Source organism: Hyla sarda, chromosome 5 (assembly GCF_029499605.1).
Source record: "Hyla sarda isolate aHylSar1 chromosome 5, aHylSar1.hap1, whole genome shotgun sequence".
Classification (NCBI taxonomy): domain Eukaryota; kingdom Metazoa; phylum Chordata; class Amphibia; order Anura; family Hylidae; genus Hyla; species Hyla sarda.
In genome coordinates, this window is record NC_079193.1 from 287,257,645 (window position 1) to 287,272,765 (window position 15,121).

The 15,121-nt window shown below is 41.2% G+C and overlaps 1 protein-coding gene across 3 annotated transcripts in view; it reads right to left on the bottom strand.

Moving 5' to 3' along the window:
- The window catches only part of RB1CC1 (RB1 inducible coiled-coil 1), a 153,615-nt gene that overhangs the window by 60,165 nt on the left and 78,329 nt on the right, over positions 1-15,121 (bottom strand). For all 3 annotated transcript variants that reach the window (XM_056521914.1, XM_056521912.1, XM_056521913.1), the window contains exons 9-12: positions 10,618-10,804; positions 8,905-8,986; positions 5,586-5,647; positions 3,945-4,048 (exon numbers count right to left, since the gene is read on the bottom strand). In XM_056521914.1, the coding sequence (XP_056377889.1) occupies positions 3,945-4,048; positions 5,586-5,647; positions 8,905-8,986; positions 10,618-10,804 (435 nt within the window). The remainder of the gene's footprint in view (positions 1-3,944; positions 4,049-5,585; positions 5,648-8,904; positions 8,987-10,617; positions 10,805-15,121) is intronic.

The following is a 15,121-nucleotide window of genomic DNA, read 5'->3' on the forward strand; positions in this document are numbered from 1 at the left end:
TTTTTACCCTTCTCCCACGTTCTGATTACGTGAAAGCTGTACGCCGGGAGAGCGCTCTGTGCAGTTTAACTGCGCATGCGTCGGTCCCTCGCTACCTCTTTCTGAATTCTCGCTACTCCTGACTTCTGGGTGAAGCGAGGGACCAGCGAATGCACGGTTTCACTGCATAGAGTGCTCTCCCGACACGCAGCACTCAGGGGGAAAATGAATATGCGAACGAGGGGGCGGGCTAAGGCCCTTTCCTCTGGGACCCAAAGCAAGGCTGCTGGCGGGGAACCCGCCTTCAGAGCGCAAGTGAAGGGCAAACAGCAGAACTTTAGCGGATGACAACTCGGCGACAAAAAAACATAAAAAAGTAGGTGACCCATGTATGGACTTCTGTTCACCCACACTATAACCCAGTGTATTGGGTTTAGTGTGGGTGAACTAAGTGACAGTTTTCCTTTAAATACCTAATTCCTGTTAAAGGGGTAATACTGACAGCATGTTATTAATGCATCTGCTCAGAGTGGGTAATTTAAAAAAAAACACCACCACACACTTACCTACCTCACTTCCATGGCACTGACGGTATTATAGAGCTCTGGTCCCTGCTTGGAAGCATTCCTGGATTCGGGCAGCTATGTTTGTGCAGCCAATCGGCATCTGCAGCGATGTTCCGCCCCAGACACTAATTGGATAAGCTGGCCTGTAATATCACATATCTGAACCTGAAAATGCTGCACAGCGAGGGCCAGAGCTATGAAATACCAGTGGTGGCACAGGAGCAAGGTAGGTAAGTATGTTTCTTTTTTCTTTCACTTTCCACTTTATGAGCAAATGCATAAAAACATGCTGCCATGATAACCTTTTTAAGTTTTAGAGAGCACATTCAAATAGCAGTTAAGTTGTTAGTGTTAGATAGAAGGGAGGAAAAGATCAGGAAAAAGTGGAGGACTTGAAGAAGGAAGTAGATGGACACTAAATTCAGTAGATAGCTATTGACTGAGATACTTACAAGACTATTCGGAAAATAGAGGACTGAAAAAGAAGAAAAGCTACATGATCTACTATCACAGCACATTTAGCCAACCTACCCTATGGCCTGATACTTTCACCCTACCCATTTCCTTTTTTCCATTTACCCCCTTATTTTCTTTTACCTACACTGCTTTTTAATGTTTAATTAATGTCTTTTGTCCAATAATTGATACATTATTGCAAACACCTTATATGGCATTTTACTTATATGTGAATAGATAATGATTTATTTTGATTGTTAAAATTTTACATGCTTCAAATAGTATACTTGTAATGAATATCTGTTCTTCAAAATGTTGTTATTGTACTGTTTATAGTTTCCAGGCTTCTTTCCCATCAGTGCTACAGAGCTCCTTTAGCCATACTGATAACCTGGCTGGAAGGAGGTTGTGACACTGGGCACCAACTAATCCCGTCAGGTCCCATTCACTTTAAATGGGGTCCATCGGGATTCCGTTAGATGTTAGACATTACTTCGCAGGATTTTAGTGGAGGAAAAAAAAAGTTAATCAGTTCTCTGTAGAGAGAGAGTCTTATGCTCACATTCCAATGAGATCAGTGGTAATTGTTACCATGATCAGCCATGTGCATTAATACAGTATATGAATGGTCATGGTTGTGGTCGCAACTGCTTTTATCTTAACAAGAACATGAAGTTTTTTGGCCATGTGACAGTCTAGGCCCTCAATAGCCTATCTGGGAATGAAATTAAAGGGGTTATGCAGGAAAAAAACTTTTTTTTTATATATATATCAACTGGCTCCAGAAAGTTAAACAGATTTGTAAATTACTGCTATTAAAAAATATTAATCCTTTCAATACTTAAGAGCTGCTGAAGTTGAGATGTTATTTTCTTTCTAAGTGCTCTCTGATGACACCTGTGTCGGGAACGGTCCAGAGTAGAAGCAAATCCCCATAGTAAACCTCTTCTACTCTGTGCAGTTCCAGAGACAAGGAGAGATGTCAGCAGAGAGCACTGTTGCCAGAGAGAAAAGAACAACTCAACTTCAGCAGCTGATAATAATTGGAAGGATTAAGATAATTTACAAATCTGTTTAACTTTCTGGAGCCAGTTGATATATAAAAAAAAAAAAGTATTTTTTTTGCTGGAATACACCTTTAACTGCAACAAAGCCTAGCAAAAAAACAATCCCATAAAAAGTGTCTGAATCCATAAAGCAGCGACTCCACATGGATGATGACAGTGCAAGTCTACACTTTCTATTTAAAAGAAAATGATTTTCCTGACTTAATGTCTAGAAACTTTACTAGTCCCCCCAAAATTACTCTACCGCTAGTTTCACATTAGCATTTCTGTGTTCCATTCATGTCATCTGGTAAAGAGATGAACTAACATGAATTGATCCCATTGATTTCAATAGGTCATTTCTATCATCAGTTCATCTCAGCTTGAATCAACTCAGTTTGTAGTCATTTTTTTTGCCTGATCAAAAACTGTGGCATGCACTATTTGACAACAAACGGAATCTTCAAAATTCAAGGGTCCATTCACACACACCATATCTGAGGCACATTTGCTTCTGCAGATTTGATGCTTTATAAATAAATGCACAGCAGCAAATCTGCAGTGGATATAGTACGTGTGAATGTACCCCAATAAGGGTAGGGTCACATTTAACGGATCTGCAGCGTATTTTATGCTGCAATTCCGCTGGTGACCCGACGGGCCTGCGAGTCGCCATAGTGTGCTTCCAGCTGTTGCAGCTCTGACCAGTCACACAGGGGCCTGCGAGTCGCCGAGCGCGACTCATAGGCCCCTGTGTGGTTTCTAAGAATGGTGGATTGCCGCTGCGAACAGACAAGGAGCTGGGGCAATGTGGGGCGAGGTGGGGTGGCAACAGCTGGAGGCACACTATGGGTCGGGTTACCAGCAGATCCACAGCGTAAAATACGCTACGGATCCGTTATGTGTGACCCTACCCTAACACTGAAAATCATACAAAAAGTGGAGAGTGTACCGCATACTAAAAAAAGAGGAAAGGAAGGAGGAAGGAGACATCTGATAAGCTGAACACGACACCAGCATCACACCAAGAAAAGGCCACTTATTCAGCAAGCATACATAGAGGAAAATGTAAAAGAGGTGCAAAGTCCAAGATCACCACCATTGTCCTGTTGTGCACGGACTGGTGCAGACTCCACCAACGTAATATCAGCAAGCAAAAGAAAATGTCCAGCGCCAACTCCTTGCCAAAAGTTGCACTTTATTGATTAAAACCTCGGAACACAGTCAGTATGGACAAACGGTGATGCATTACGGGCATCACCAACAGACCTTAGTCATTCAAGTTGTACATGTACAAATGAATCTTTTATATGGAGAGCAAAGTGATTGTTCTGCCCCAAGGGCGGTGTAAGCCTTGCTTTCCTTCTCTGAGCCTAGTCAGGCAGGTGGGTCATGTATCCAATTAGGCAAGACACACATACACTGGCAAGGCTAAGAGATTCCATTTTTTCTGCATCATAAACACCCAAAAACAAATCAAAACACAGTAAGGATGCGACAGACCAACGAACAGTGGATGCCCCACACATGTAGCAATCCGGAGCACATTACACAAAGTATTTATCCACCATTCTCGGAAAAGGCATACTAATAAAAAAATTTAAATAAATACAAAAACAAAAAATAACAAAGACACACACAGTTTTAGCTGAACTACTTTTGGTGATTTGTAAAGGATAGGAACGCTTTACACACCAATCTTTACAGTACGAAAAAAATCATTATTTTCACACAGATACATTTAATTAAAGACTTGAATGCAATATTCTGTTTCTTTTAAGTATGAATAAAGAATTTTCCTTCATTTGAATCCAACTTCATCTGCAGACATCATCTTTAAGCCAGAACATTTAAATGTAAAAAGTTGTGGGGGCTAAAATAATATTTAAGACAATACCTGAGGAAAAGTTGGACTTCTGGAGGACAAAGCGACTGTAAAAACTGCAGGTCGTTCAAAGAGATATCTGGAAGCTCACTATCAAACCTTCGCGGCTTTCGTGTCTAAATCGAAAAAGTTAAAAACAGTTCTATATAATAGAGCAAACACTGCATTAAACATTGTAAAATAGTTTTTTTTTATGATGCACATATGGCCTCAATTTTTTTTCACACAGTAGAATAATCCAAACGTAAAGAAAGAGGAATAAAGTATAAACTTTTCTTCTTCGGAAAACCTACTCTGAAAATACTAATTGTCCTGTAACTTATGATATTTGTTTCACTGGAAGATGCACCTGACCAAAGGATGCACCCAGGTTTAGACAAGAGAAAATAGAAAAAAAATATTTCATACTATGTAAAGCTCTCTTTGTGGTCCAAGTAGAGGGGTTTATGTCACTAACTGGACTAGGATAAAGCCTTCTCTCTTGGTGTTCTATGACTGAAGAAGGAAATCATATGTAATCACAGAATTATTATACTCAAGTGTCTAATGGACTGGGATAGTGGGAGTGTAAACAAGAGTCTGCTCCTTAAAGGGGTACTGCGCTGCTAGACATGTTATTCCCTTATTCAAAGGATCGTGGGGGTCCCATTGCTCTGGGCCCCTCGCCATCTCCTGCAGCACCCGACGTTCTAAATAAACGCCGGGTTCCTGCAGCAGTGGTCGTGATGTCACGGCCACGCCCCCACCATTAATGTCTATGGGAGGGGGCGTGTCAGCCGACACGCCCCCCTCCCATAGACATGAATAGAGGGGGCATGGCGTGACATCACGTTCACGGCCTCCAGCTTCAAGCGTTCTGAACAAAATTTTCAGAATGTTTGAGCACTTGAGTACCCCTTTAAGAGGTGTAAGGGCCTCTGTAGCTAATGTAGCACTAGTAAAACAGGTTGAAGGTTCCATCAGAAGCCCCTTCTGCAGATTATCAAAAATGTGGGATCCAGATAATGCACCATAGAGTACTAGTTTGTCTGTTGTATTAATAATAATAATAATAATCATAATAATAATAATAATTATTATTATTAATATTATAATAATAAAAGCCTTTATTTCCAAACAATGGTTCATTTTCATGACAGATGAATGTGTCAGATTCCGACTAAATGCAGATATTTATTTAATATTTAATCTGCTGTATTTTTGAGGTGACTATCTTCACAGGAAATAATTAACAACAAGTCACTGAGAAAGCCATCTGAATTCCCTATGTACATGTACTGAACAACAATGCCAGGAGTTAAAATAACAAATCTCCATTTGATCACTACTATGGCTAGGCCTGTGCTTCCACTTATAGTACGCAGACCTGGTAATTCGGCCTATAGAACTATTTAGTTAAAAACACCTGACAAACCCCAAAATAAATCTAACATGACAGACAGATCAACCTTTCAACAGGTATCTGCCAGTGGTTGGCATCTATCATGCAAACTCATGTCATGAAGGCGCCGATGGTCTGGGAAAAAAAAAAAAAAAGGTTAAAATATTTTTCCACAAACTAAGTCAAAAGTGTAAGTCAAATGCCTCAAAAAGTTAAAAGAATGACAAATGCGAAACAAAAGAAGAATTAAGGAGTCATAAAGTTATACATACACAGAAAGATGAAGGCCAAGAGTCAAGTCCTCTGAAGAGACGATTTCTTAAGTAGGATTTCCCTGTTTAAATAAGAAAAAAGAAAGAATAAAAATGGAATTACAGGCCACATTACTGCCAACAAGTTATTTTTAAAATATAACAAATGTATATACCGGCGTATAAGACGACTTGGCGTATAAGACGACCCCCAACTTTTACAGTTAAAATATAGAGTTTGGGATATACTCGCCATATAAGACTACCCCTCCTACCGCGATGTACGGTACCTTGTAGTTCCCCCCACATTAGGTAGGCATCATGTTCCCCCACATTAGGTAGGCAGTACAGTTCTCCCCACATTAGGTTGGCAGTATAGTTCCCCCCACATTAGGTAGGCAGTATAGTTCCCCCCACATTAAGTTGCCAGTTCCCCCACATTAGGTTGCCAGTTCCCCCACATTAGGTCGGCAGTTCCCCCACATTAGTAGGCAGCTCCCCCACAATAGGTCGGGAGTTACCCCACATTAGGTCAGCAGTTACCCCACATTAGGTCAGCAGTTCCCCCACAATAGTAGGCAGCTCCCCCACATTTGTAGGCAGCTCCCCCCACATTAGGTCAGCAGTTCCCCCACAATAGTAGGCAGCTCCCCCCACATTTGTAAGCAATTCCCCCAAATTAGGTCAGCATTTCCCCCACAATAGTAGGCAGTTCCCCCACAATAGTAGGCAGCTCCCCCCACATTTGTAGGCAGCTCCCCCCCACATTTGTAGGCAGCTCCCCCACATTTGTAGGCAGCTCCCCCCACATTAGGTCAGCAGTTCCCCCACAATAGTAGGCCGCTCCCCCCACATTAGATTGGCAGCTCCTCCTGCGGTCCTCCTGGTCCTGCGCTTCTCTGCCTCTATGGTTGTAGGAACGTGACGTCACTGACGTCCCGTGCGTACAACCATAGAGACGGAGGACCGGACCGCAGGAGGACGCCGGGGAATGGTAAGTGACCGGCGGACATCCTTATGTCCCGAAAAGATTTTTCGGGACACATGGATGTCCGGCATAGGAATACCTGTGATTATCTGCCCGGGCTGGCTCCCGTGTGTGGCTGCAGGCGGGGACCGGCCAGAGCAGCTAAAAACTAATACTGTATACTAAAAACCAGCTGTTATAAAACTGCAACTCCCAGCATGCCCGGACAGCCTTTGCCGTGCTGGGAGTTGTAGTTTCACAACAGCTGGAGGCCCCCTGGTTTTTAGTATACAGTATTAGTTTTTACTTGCTCTGGCCGGCCCCCGCCTGCAGCCACACACGGGAGCCGGCCCGGGCAGATAATCAGAAGTTTTCCTATCCCGGACCTCAATACCCGGCATATAAAACGACCCCTGACTTTTCAGAAGAAAATTTGGGGTTAAAAAGTCGTATTATACGCCGGGATATACGGTAATAAAGTTAGTACCCGTCATCAAACCATATCTTCTAAACTAACTGAGAATATATTTCCTAACTACTCCTAACACCACTCCTGCCCTTATATTTCCAAGCTTTAAAAAGCTGTGTATCATATCTTTCCCCTTGCTCACATTGTCTGAGAAAGTGGGCGTTCCCCAGCAGACGCGACATCACTGAAGCCTGCGAAAGCTGTGAATCACCATGCCCAGCACGCACTTCCTGAGTTTGGTCTCCTGCCAGGCCTGGGGGAGACCAAACTAACTGTTTGACTAGTGGCAAGGAACAGAACAGAGCCACCAAAAGGTTGAGAATTTTAACAGCAAATTAAATAGCAAAGTGTCTTATAATTACATAAGGGACAATATATTAAAAGTTTAGTTTGGTGACAGGTACTCTTTAAAGACTAGAGGGCTTACTCTCCTAAGTGACCAAGTTAAAGAGATTTTCCAGGCTAACATAACTGATGGTCTATCCTTAGGATAAGCCATCAGTTGCTGACACCTGACACATCTTTTTAGCCTGCGTTACACAGTGAATACACTGGAAGCAGTTGACTATTCACTGTGTAGTGGCAAAGAATGGCTACAGCAGCAAAGTTCTCGTCCACTGAGAATAGGCCATCAATCCTATTAGCCTTGAAAAACCCCTTTCATTCATCACATTTTATTAGCCCATCTTCAACTGTTCTAAATAGATTTTCTTGTTCAGGGAAGAAAGCAGACATTGACCCTCCTTTACTATTGCAAATCCGACATGTTTTGTCAGGTTGCGCGCCAGATTCTGTTGCATTGCGCCAGAGACTGTCACATTGTGCCATAAATTCTGTCTGCGCCAGATTTTGCGCCAAAATTGAAAAAACCCTGACTAACTCTCCATTTTGCTAAGAAAACCCCAAAAAGGGGCGTGGCTGCCAGGAAAAGGGGGCATGGTCTCCCTGAAAAGGGGCGTGTTCCCGACATTTTCACAAAAACCCAACATATTTCCACATTAAATGTGGTAGATTTGAGCTGAGGAAAACCAGATAGATCAGAGCATGTGTAAAAAAAAAAGCAAAGTGTAGGGAAAGTGGAAAATGTAGGAAAACCTTAGTAAATACCGTGGAAAATAAATTGTAGGGAATTAAAACCCACAAGGAAACCTACAATCCACTCTTAGTAAATGAGAGCCAATATGTTTTTCACCAAAAAGCTTAATTGTATACTAAATTGTTCCGACAACCTAGAACCACACAGGTTCTTGATGTTCTGTACTATAAAAATTATCTAGAATTTTAAATGTATGTGTGGATGAGGAAAAGACATGGAACCAGGGCTGTGTAGTCTTTCAGTGATGAAATCCACAATGTGGATTCATTTACAGTAACAGGACCAGGCACAGTTAAATAATTACTTTCATTGTCAACTTTTTGAGCTGCCTGCTTTCTATTAGGATAAAGATGAAACTCTCTAGGGAGTCCTCACAATACCATGGAGGGTGGGGAGAGATCTGAATATAACGCACAATGGAAATTATTTTGCTATTTTATCATGACAATTGTTATGGTCTAAATCAGAGCTGTGGAATTAGTAAGACAAATGTCCCACTGCTCTATCTTTCTACTTTCTGACTACTGCTAAATATATGGCTTATGTATAACAGATGCATCAGGCGTTTCTTAACCTTTAAAAAGAACTGTATTCTACAATATAAAAAATAAATGTATATACGTGTATATATATATGAAAATTATGACTTCACCTCCATAGCTTTGGTTTAAGATGTATCAGATGTAAGCTTGGAATAATAAATCCTAGGATGAGTAGGATACATATACACACACACACACACACACATATACATATATATATATATATATATATATATATATATATATATATATATTACAATACTTACTAAAGATTTTCCCAAAAGTTTCCCTTTTTGCCTTCTCGTTTTCATAGAGACATTTTCCATCTTTTACCAAGGCATTAGCCCACTGTAATAGAAGAAATACTAACATTATAAGTTAAGAACACAAACAAAAAATATTTTTTTTTAAACATGGAACATAGATTGTATTAACTATTATAAATATTTTAATTTCACATCAGCATGAAGGAGCCTGTATCTTCAAGCCAGTATGTGCTTAACAAGTGTTACCTGGATAAGAGCCTTGCATAAAAGGGACCTTGACACTCGTAAATCGTTAGTTAACCCCTTCCCGACCTATGACGTAGCCCAACATCATAGGTCAGGTAAGAGAATATGATGTGGGCCAGTAGATGAGATTTTGCATCATAACTGGCAGATCCCCGCTGCTATCAGCAGCTGACATCTTCTGGTAATGACAGACATCGGAATGCTGATTAAATGCTGGCTATCCCTGGTGTCTAGTGTAATCGCAGGCTGCAGATGGGTTGCAGAGAAAGAATAGGGACTCACCCGTTCTTCCTGGTCCTCGGTAGATTGTTGATTGGCAGCCCTAAGCAATCGTGCGCCGAAAGCATAGATCAATGTAATGCAATAGCATTAAACAGATCTACGTAAACCATGTTCCTGATGCTGCACAATAAAGATGTAGATGCAAAAAAAAATTCCAAATGCCTAAATTGCTGATTTTGGTCACACATCATGTCCCAGAATTTTTTTTATAAAAAGTGATCAAAAAGTCAGATATCCGCAAAAACTACAGCATAGAATAAAGTAGAATAGAATAGTATGTCAGGGTTACCGTATTGTGTTGCAAGACGATATACATCAACATTTATTTATCAAATATGTATCACAAACAGAGCCTTAAGGGTCTATTCACACGTACAGTATTCTGCGCAGATTTGATGTGCAGGATTTGAAGCTGTGTTCAGTCATTTAGTTTACATTGAAATCTGCAGCAGAAAATTGTGTGCATCAAATCTGCGGAGAATACTGTACGTGTGAATAGACCACAAAGGAGTATTTTGAATATTTAGTGGATCACTGGGAGTCAAATCGCTAGAACTCCTACTAATCCTGAGAACTAACTTCCTCTGAATGAATAGAGCAGCAATACTCAAAAGGCCAGTACTGCATGCATTCTATGGGGCTTTAGAACATTCATTTTACGTTCTTGGGATTTGTGTTTAAATCATGTTTAAAGATTGATGAAGAATGCAAGATTGTCTCAAGCAATAGTAAACTGTGTTAAATTGGACACTTCACCAAAACAACACCTTTTCGAAGTGAAGCTAGTGTAGTGATCAGCTGGACCCCAGCCTCTGCATGAGAAACACAACATTGCATGGCTGCCATTCAAATGGGTGGTGGTTCATGTAATGATTGGAGGTGCCATGTTAGCTACAGCGGCTCTCTGTTCTGTCACAAAAGGGGAGCTCTCCCATAGAGACGCAAAGGAGTGGGCGTGCTGACCCAAGAGGAAAGCCGTAACGCTGTACAAGAGAATGCAGGGGGGGGGGGGGAGGGGGTCCCAGCAATCCAACACTAATCCACTATCGTGAGACTACATGGGACTACTTCTTTAATAATAGGACAAATGAACAGGGGCAGTCCTACGACAATCCTTTTACAATCCAGCACTATTTTTCCTGCATTGTGTATCTATTTTACATTTATTGTATAAAACTGACTTACCTCTCTGTAGTGTTTTGTGAACATTTTTCTTCTTACAACTTCAACCACTGCTAAGCAATACATCTGAGGAACTGTACTAAGTGCCTCCACTATCTTGATCCTTTCAAGTAATTCTGTTAAAAGTCTAAATAAAGCCTGAAGTTTTTCCCCATCTTGATCAGCATGCAGCATTACAAAGCAGCACCACCTAAAAAACAACATAACACAAGAATACAAATTTACTTCAATCTGATGCACTGAAACCAAGGCATGGACTGTAATTATCAAAAGCGACAGAGATCGACACAGTGGGCTATACAATGTGCACATGTGACATAAGCTATAGTATTATTTGAAATCTATTACATGTATATTCCATCACTCTGGTGCTTACTGGTCTGGCAGAATGCTGGCTTGTACAAATACGTACTGGTAACACATTGGTAATTAGACAATAGTCTGGAATCTTAAGGAATATTAATGGGATACTCCGCTACCCCGGCATTTGGAATGTTTTGTTCCGATCGCTGGGTGCAGGCGGCAATGGGTCGTGATGTCACGGCCACGCCCCTTGTGACGTCATGCCATGCCCTCTCAATGTAAGTCTATGGGAGGGGGCGTGCATTGAGAGGGCAGGGTGTGACGTCACGAGGGAGGCGTTGCCGTAACGTCACGATACTCCTCCCCTCCATCACCCGTCATCAGCCACAGAGCAATCCATGCTCTGTGCAGCTGAGAAACAGGGGTGCTGCAGGAGAGATCGCGGGGGTTCAAGGGACCCCCCCGATCAGACAGCTTATCCCCTATCCTTTGGAAAGGGGATAAGATGTCTAGGGTCGGAATACCCCTTTAAGGCAAAGAGGAAATAATGAGCAACAGAAAGGTAGGTAGCAAAGCGAAATAGATACTATGGATGTAACTGATAGAGCAGCGGGACAACTGTGCCATTTGTGTGTGGGATATAAAAAATATAAACCTTTACTTACCTTCAGCATTCCCATGGCGCATCCAGTGTTCTGCTCCAGTCTGCTTTGGTCTCTGCTGCAGTGTGACTGTCGGGTGCGGGAAGCACCCAAACCCAATGTGCCAAAATGCCACTGATATGGCAGGTCGAGGCATGACACTAATTTACTGAGCAGCAGTATGACACATTGGGTCCAGTTGCTTCCTGCGCCCGAAAGTCGCGCTGCAGATCAGGGGACTGGAGCACGTCTCTGGAGGCATTGTGGGAGTGCTGGAGGAGTTTATTTTTCTTTATATCCTACACCATGGGCATAGTTTTGAAACCCCCCCTCCTGCAGAATAAATTCTATAAGGTAACAATGGCTGGGCGAGAGGTCTAAATTGTTCAGAAAGAAAGCATGTAGCATGTTTTTCAAGCAGATGAAAATCACAGTACTAAGATGAAGAATCACAACATTATCAGGGAGAGTCATCAAAACTTGTGCAGAGGAAAAGTCGACCAGTTGCCCACAGCATCAGAGCGCTTCTTTCATTTTTAAAAAGGCCTCTGAAAAATAAAAGAAGCAATCTGATTGGTTGCTATGGGCAACTGGTCAACTTTTCCTCTACACAAGTCTTCCCCCTATATCACTACATACACAGTTCAAATGGCTCATTTGCAGCATGTGATGTACAACTTTTTCCTCTCTAGTGGGGGTATTGTGCTTTTACTGTGATTATTTAGGACAGCATTAGTCAACTGGTGTTTCACAGAAACCTTGGGCTCTGTGGGACCTTAATCAGTGATCAGTGGTCTGGGATTAGAAAAGAATAGGCCTCAGAATAAGCCATCAATATCCGATTGGTGGAGGTTACTGGACACCCATACCTATCATCTGTGTTCCAGGGACAAAGTGCCCATATACACAGTATACAGAGCTGGAAGAAGACAGCTCTACGTGTTGTTACTGCAGCTCAGCTCCTATTTATTTCAAACGGAAAGAGTTGGCGTAACCCATCACAGCCACTACACTCCTAACGGGTTATACCAGAAGAAAAAAAAAACATTGTGAACACCACTTTCACAGCTGCAAAATTGTATGCTACAGAGGAAGTTGTGTAGTTCTGACCATAGTGCTCTCTTCTGCCACCTCTGTCTCTGTCAGGAACTGTCCACAGCAGGAGAGGTTTGCTATAGGCATTTGCTCCTGCTCTGGACAGTTCCTGACACAGACAGAGATGGCAGTAGAGAGCACTTTGGTCAGACAGGAAACAACTTCCTGTGGAGCATACAGCAGCTGATAAGTACTGGAAGGGTTAGGATTTTGAAATAGAAGTAATTTACAAATCTAGTAGGAGATGAGGGAGTTCAGCTCCCCTGATTCAACATGTGCACAGCCAGCCTCTGAATGCAAGGCAGAAGTCAAGGAAAGGTGGAGCCAGCACTGAGTAAAAAGTACTTCTTTATTGCAATCCAGGTTAAAAATCCATGGAAGGCAAGGACAAAATGAGCACAAGGACAAAAAGTGCAAAGATGCATAGTTTGAACACCTCAGGAAGCCAACACGTTTTAGGCCATGTGACCCTTAGTCAAGGCATACATGTTGCCTCTCCAACACACTCTTTTATACTGAGAAGGTCTAGGGAGCTCAACTTCCACAAGGGGAGGGAGAACAGGGACCAACCCATTAGGACAACCAACTTTATTGTCCAAAGTGCATAGAACAAATATATAAAAAAGGAAAAAAGGAAAAAGCTGAATTTACACAATATTAACAATGCAAAAATTCCAAAGAGGTGCAAAAAATTAATAATGAAGAATTAAATCCGTCCTATTATTCAAACCAAAGGAATGAATACTATTGAATAAATAAATCCACATATCTTCCCTGTTGTGCAGGTATTTTATACTGTCACCTCCTCTTTTGCTGGGAGTTATTTTTTTCAATTCGATACATCACCATTATGGACTGAAAAGAAATGTTTTGATACATTAGACATACCACTAGTGAGGGGACCAGTAGAATGATGAATGTGCTCCTGTATGCATTTTTTCAAAGCACGTTTGGTGCTACCGATGTAAGTAAGTGAGCAAGCAGTACATACAATTTTGTAAGTTACCAGTTTGGAATTGCAATTAATAAAACAAATGTGCCCTCAATAGTGGTACATTTAACAGCATATTTGCAAATGACACATTGTGCCTCGGAACATTTAAAGAACCCTTTTGTTGTCAACCAAGTGTCATTTGTGTCATTTTGTTCAATGGTGTTTTTTTATTTGCAGAAAACTGGAGTATCACTGGGTGCAAAATCTTCACCTGCTCTTGCAAACTAATATGTATTTTGGTGGGAGAATTTTTCATATTTTTTCTGATCAAAACCTGTATTAGACACAATGTTGCATGGTTTGGTAGATACGTCGATGGCGTGGTCATCATGTGGAAAGGCAGTGAATCGTTAGCCAACACATTCATGCAATATTTACATAACGATTCTTGTAATTTACGCTTCACACATAACTGGTCTAAATCATGCACACAGTTTTTAGACATGTTTTTGGTTGTCAAGGGAAAAACCATTGAGATACGTCCATTCCGGAAATCCATTGCCGGTAATACCATTCTCAGAGCTGATTCATGTCATTCCAGACATACCATTGAAGGCATTCCTGTAGGTGAATCAATCCTTGTTAAACGGAACAGCTCTGCTACATCGATTTATCGGGAGTAAGCAAATTCGGTATGCACACGACTCAAACAACGTGGCTATCCGAATTGGATCCTAAATAAAGCCCGAAAAAGGGTAGATTCGTTGAACAGATCTGAACTTTTGAAAGATAGAGAACACAGTCAGGTTAGTGATCCCCATCACATTTGTAACAACTTACAGTCCCCAATTCAATAAAATCAGAGACATTATATCGAAAGATCTTTCTATCTTACATTCAGATCCTGGTTTAAGTACAGTGATACAAAAAGGAATAAGATTTTCAACCCGTAGAGCTACTACACTAGCCAATTCATTAACTCCAAGCACTGTTGCAGATCGTGACACAAATGAAACTTGGTTGACAACAAGAGGGTTCTTTAAATGTTCCGAGGCACGATGTGTGATTTGCAAATATGCTGTTAAATGTACAACTATTGAGGGCACAGTTGATAACAAAAAACATAAAATTTGTAGTTTTATTAATTGTAATTCCAAACTAGTAATTTACAAAATGGTATGTACTGCTTGCTCACTTACTTACATTGGTAGCACCAAACGTGCTTTGAAAAAACGCATACAGGAGCAAATTCGTCATTCTACTGGTCCCCTCACTAGTGGTATGTCTAATGTATCGAAACATTTCTTTTCAGTCCATAATGGTGATGTTTAAAATTTGAAATTTTGTGCTATTGAAGAAATAACTCCCAGCAAAGAGGAGGTGACAGTATAAAATACCTGCACAACAGGGAAGCTATGTGGATTTATTTATTCAGTAGCATTTATCCCTTTGGTTTGAATAATAGGACGTATTTAATTCTTCATTATACATTTTTTGCATACCTCTTTTTTTGGAATTTTTCCATTGTTTATAT